Genomic DNA, 4,319 nt, shown 5'->3' on the forward strand with positions numbered 1-4,319 from the left:
GGGGGCGGGGCTCGCAGGGGGCGGGGCTCGCAGGGGCGGCCGCCACTGACCCCGCCCCCACGGCAGATGGAGGAGGTCCTGCAGCTGGGGGACGAGGTTCCGGAGGCGGCACTGGACAGCATCCTCGAGGCCCAGCGGCCCACCCAGTGCTGCGTCCTGGTCTACACGTCGGGCACCACGGGCAGCCCCAAGGGCGTGATGCTGAGCCAGGACAACGTAGGACGGGCGCGGCGGGCCGCGGGCACCCTCCCTAGGGGCTGGGACAGGCGGCTGCCGGCCCTCGCCCTGCCTGGGCCCGCGGGCAGCTGAGCACCGGCCGGAGACACCGGGGCGGGCGGGGCTGCGGCAGACACCGAGAGGTCTGCCCGCCCACAGATCACCTGGACAGCGCGGTACAGCAGCCAGGCCGGCGACATTCAGCCAGCAGAAGTCCAGCAGGAGGTAGTGGTCAGCTACCTGCCCCTCAGCCACATCGCTGCCCAGATCTACGACATATGGACGGGCATCCAGTGGGGCGCCCTGGTGTGCTTTGCTGAGCCGGACGCCCTGAAGGTTCGCTGCCTGGGCTGGGGGTGCCCAGCCGCGGGCAAGCTGCGTTTGCACCCAGTGTGTGCAGCGGCTGTGGGGGAGTGCGTGTGGACTGCCCGAGGGCCAACGGCCTGACCGCCTTCCTGGCGGTGTACAGGGGAGCCTGGTGAACACCCTCCGGGAGGTGGAGCCCACGTCCCACATGGGGGTTCCTCGGGTGTGGGAGAAGATCATGGAGCGGATCCTGGAAGGGGCGGCCCAGGCTGGCTTCCTCCGGCGCAAGATGCTGCTGTGGGCCATGTCGGTCACCTTGGAGCAGAACCTGAACTGCCCGGGAAGGTGAGGAGGCCGATAGAGGCCTGGGGACAAGGGCTTGGCCTGGCCACCACAGAAGTGTGGGGCCAGGCCGGGCGGGTAGCGCTGCAGCGCTGTGCAGAGGCCTGTCCGTGGCCACCCATGGGCACCGCCAGCCACGGTCAAGCTCTGTCCAGCTCAGACTTCTCCCGTGAGGGGCACTCCCCTCCCCAGGAAGGCTCCTGCCGGGTCTCCAAAGCCTGGTTTGGGCCTTTCCAGACGCTCACACCCCAGTGACCACGGGGTGCTCCATGCCGATTCCCCCAGTGACCACAGGGTGCTCCGTGCCGGTTCCCCAGGCTGGCCCCCCCTGGTCCAGCTTGGAAACTTTTTGTTACCGTGTCTGAAGCCGCCTGGTGCCTCAGAAGCGCCAGCACCTGAGCGCAACCTCTGCGGCTGTCCGGCCCCAAGGGCCACCCGTGGGCAGGGAGTGGGAGTGGGGGGCACCGGCTGCAGCTGCAGGGGGCGCTGCGCCTGCGCCCACACGTGGGCGGGCTGGTCCTGCGCGCCACCCACGCCTGCCACTTCCCGCCAGCGACCTGAAGCCCTTCACAGCCAGGCTGGCAGACTACCTGGTGCTGGCCAAGGTGCGCCAGGCGCTGGGCTTCGCCAGGTGCCAGAAAAGCTTCTACGGCGCAGCGCCCATGGCCGCCGAGACGCAGCGCTTCTTCCTGGGCCTCGATATCCGCCTGTACTCCGGCTACGGGCTCAGTGAGACCTCGGGCCCCCACTTCATGTCCAGCCCCTACAACTACCGGCTCCACAGGTGCGCAGACCCGCAGAGCCTGGGCGCCCCTTTCCCCGCGGCCAGCCCAGGTCAAGGTCACAGCTGGGCCTGCCCCTGCGCAGGTCCCGCGCACCAGGGACCCCTCCCGCAGAAGGATGGGGAGCCCAGGCGCCGGTGCTGGGAGGGGCGCGGTGGGCGGCCAGGCCCGAGGCCTGCTGCAGCGGCCCTTCACTACCCTCCCCCCTGGGGTCTGCCGGGCCTGCTGGCCACGGGCGGCCCGAGTGCGCCCCTGACCGCCGCTCCCCCAGCGCTGGCAGGGTGGTGCCCGGCTGCCGCGTGAAGCTGGTCAACGAGGACGCAGACGGCGTGGGGGAGATCTGCCTGTGGGGCCGCACGGTCTTCATGGGCTACCTGAACATGGAGGACAAGACGCGCGAGGCCATCGACGCAGACGGATGGCTGCACACGGGTGACACTGGCCGCTTGGACGCCGATGGCTTCCTCTACATCACGGGGCGGCTCAAGGGTGAGGGACCCTGCCCCGGGCCCAGGCCTGTGCCCCGCCCCACAGCCCGGCCCTCAACGGACCCCATCGAGGCCCCGCCCCCGAGGCCCCAGTGGTCCTCGGCCTGGTCCCCGCAGCGGGGAGCCTCTGAGCCCCTGGCCACCCCCGCCGCCTCCCACCCTCCCTGGCTCGGCCGGCGCCTGGACTAACCTGGGCCCGGCCCCTCCAGAGCTCATCATCACCGCGGGCGGGGAGAACGTGCCCCCCGTGCCCATCGAGGAGGCTGTGAAGTCCGAGCTGCCGGTCGTCAGCAACGCCATGCTCATCGGCGACCAGAGGAAGTTCCTGTCCATGCTGCTCACCTTGAAGGTGGGCCGGGCCTGCGCGCGGGCGGCCAGGGGTCTGCCCGCCAAGGCTTTACGCCGGGCCCCCTGGGCTGCTGCTCACGGTCTGGGGGTCCCCTCTGCCTCGGTGCACCATGGTCACCTGCCGTGATGATGGACGCCCGGCTTCCAAGAGTCCAGCTAGCCAGTGCCGGCCCCTCCCCACCCGCCTCAGCATGGCAGGGGGTCCTTAGCGGAGGCTGACACCCTGGGGCTGGGCGGGCCGGGCCCCCCATCAGAGGTCGCCCTGGGCCTGGGAGGCCAGGGAGGTGGGCAGCGGGACGGGGCTCAGCGCTCAGACCCCGCCCTCCCCACCGGGCGCCCCTCGAGGCCCTGACCTGCCTCTGCTTCTAGTGCGCCCTGGACCCGGACACCTCGGAGCCCACAGATAACCTCACGGAACAAGCCGTGGCCTTCTGCCAGGGGCTGGGCAGCAAGGCCACCACAGTGTCCGAGATCGTGGGCCGCAAGGACGAGGCCGTGTACCGGGCCATTGAGGAGGGCATCCAGAGGGTCAACATGAAGGCCGCCGCCCGGCCCTACCACATCCAGAAGTGGGCCATCCTAGACAGGGACTTCTCCATCTCCGGGGGCGAGTTGGGTAAGTTCCTGCCCTCCCCCGGGGGGCCAGAGGGCAGAGGCGGGGTCCTGTGGGCCATCGGGAATGGCCAGCAGCTCCCGCCCGGGGCAAGGCCGTCCTTGGGGACCGCGCTGGCCCAGGGACCAGACGCCCACTAGCACCTGAGACGCTGCAGGGACCCTCAGCCAGTTTCCTTCTGAAGCCGCGAGGGTCCCGGGCCGAGCTCGGGGTGAGGCCTCTGCGCAGAGGTGGGTTCACACGCAGGAGAGGGGGGCCCGGGGCAGGAGGCGAGGGCGGGGCTTCTCCCACTCGCCTGCTGAGGCAGCGGCGCCGGCCCCGGGCGCCCAGCGCGGGGTGCTCCAAGTGGCCGAGCGCAGTGTCTGTGGGTCATGAGTCCCAGGAGCGCGGCCAGCGGCCAGCGGGCTGCTCTGGGGAGCCAGGCCCCGCGTCCGCCTCCGCGTCCCAGCAGCCTGGGCCCCCAATCCGTTTTTCTGTTTTAGATTTATAGACACAAGAGCTGGGGTGCAGCCAGAGGGGCGGGTGAGAGGACACCTGAGACAGTGGGAGCAGGGCAGGCGGGTCCCCTGAAACCACCCGGTGAGGGCGCAGCGGGACAGGAGGGTCCCCGCTGCTGGTGACCGCCCAGGAGTGATCCCGCCGTTCAGGACAGATGGGCTGTCCTCAGGGCGCCCTGCGTGCAACACTAGGTCCCCGGGCTGCTGGCCAGTGGGTGGGGGCCGAGCCGGCCACCTGGTCCGGCCTGACGTGCCGGGTCCCCGCAGGCCCCACCATGAAGCTGAAGCGGCCGGCCGTGCTGGACAAGTACCGAGACCTCGTGGACGCCTTCTACCGTGAGCACAAGCCGTAGTGCGGCCAGGCCTCGGCTGCTCCCGCCCCTCGTCCAGCCGCCCTGTGGCCCGACTTTAAGGGCCAGTTCAGGCTGCCCCAGGGCGGCAGGGCCGGGGCTGGCACACACCTGGCAGGGACCCACCTGTCCCCCTAACGCCCACTGCCCCCCATTAAACTTCCTAACCACCGCCACCGTCCCGGCGTTTCTGTGTCGAGCGCTGTGTCCCCACGCGGGCCCAGCGACAGGGCGCGCCAGGCCCTCCCGCCGCCCTGAGAACAGGCGAGGAGACAGGTGGTCGGCCGAGACCTTTACTAGCGTGGCCAGGACATGTCAGCGGCGCTGGCAGCCGGTGAGAAGCAGCGGCCTCAGTGCAGCGGGGCAGCCGGCCCGGC

At 70.9% G+C, this 4,319-nt stretch overlaps 2 protein-coding genes across 2 annotated transcripts in view; one reads left to right on the top strand and one right to left on the bottom strand.

Annotated features, from left to right (window-relative positions):
• Positions 1–51: 51 nt before the first annotated feature.
• LOC101631471 (long-chain-fatty-acid--CoA ligase ACSBG1) lies at positions 52–4,114 on the top strand. Its single transcript, XM_012734888.1, has 8 exons — positions 52–216; positions 376–552; positions 686–867; positions 1,418–1,648; positions 1,918–2,135; positions 2,344–2,483; positions 2,852–3,098; positions 3,860–4,114. Exons 1-8 carry the CDS (start codon positions 67–69, stop codon positions 3,943–3,945), a joined length of 1,431 nt encoding a protein of 476 aa, XP_012590342.1. The 5' UTR covers positions 52–66; the 3' UTR covers positions 3,946–4,114.
• Positions 4,013–4,319, bottom strand: part of IDH3A (isocitrate dehydrogenase 3 (NAD+) alpha) — a gene marked incomplete at its 5' end in the record, with an annotated part of 2,188 nt that continues 1,881 nt past the window's right edge. The window contains one exon of the mRNA XM_012734882.1: positions 4,013–4,053. Coding sequence (XP_012590336.1) covers positions 4,013–4,053 — 41 coding nt within the window. The remainder of the gene's footprint in view (positions 4,054–4,319) is intronic.

The sequence above is a fragment of the Condylura cristata genome, unplaced genomic scaffold (genome assembly GCF_000260355.1).
Source record: "Condylura cristata isolate star-nosed mole 26May11 unplaced genomic scaffold, ConCri1.0 scaffold00087, whole genome shotgun sequence".
Classification (NCBI taxonomy): domain Eukaryota; kingdom Metazoa; phylum Chordata; class Mammalia; order Eulipotyphla; family Talpidae; genus Condylura; species Condylura cristata.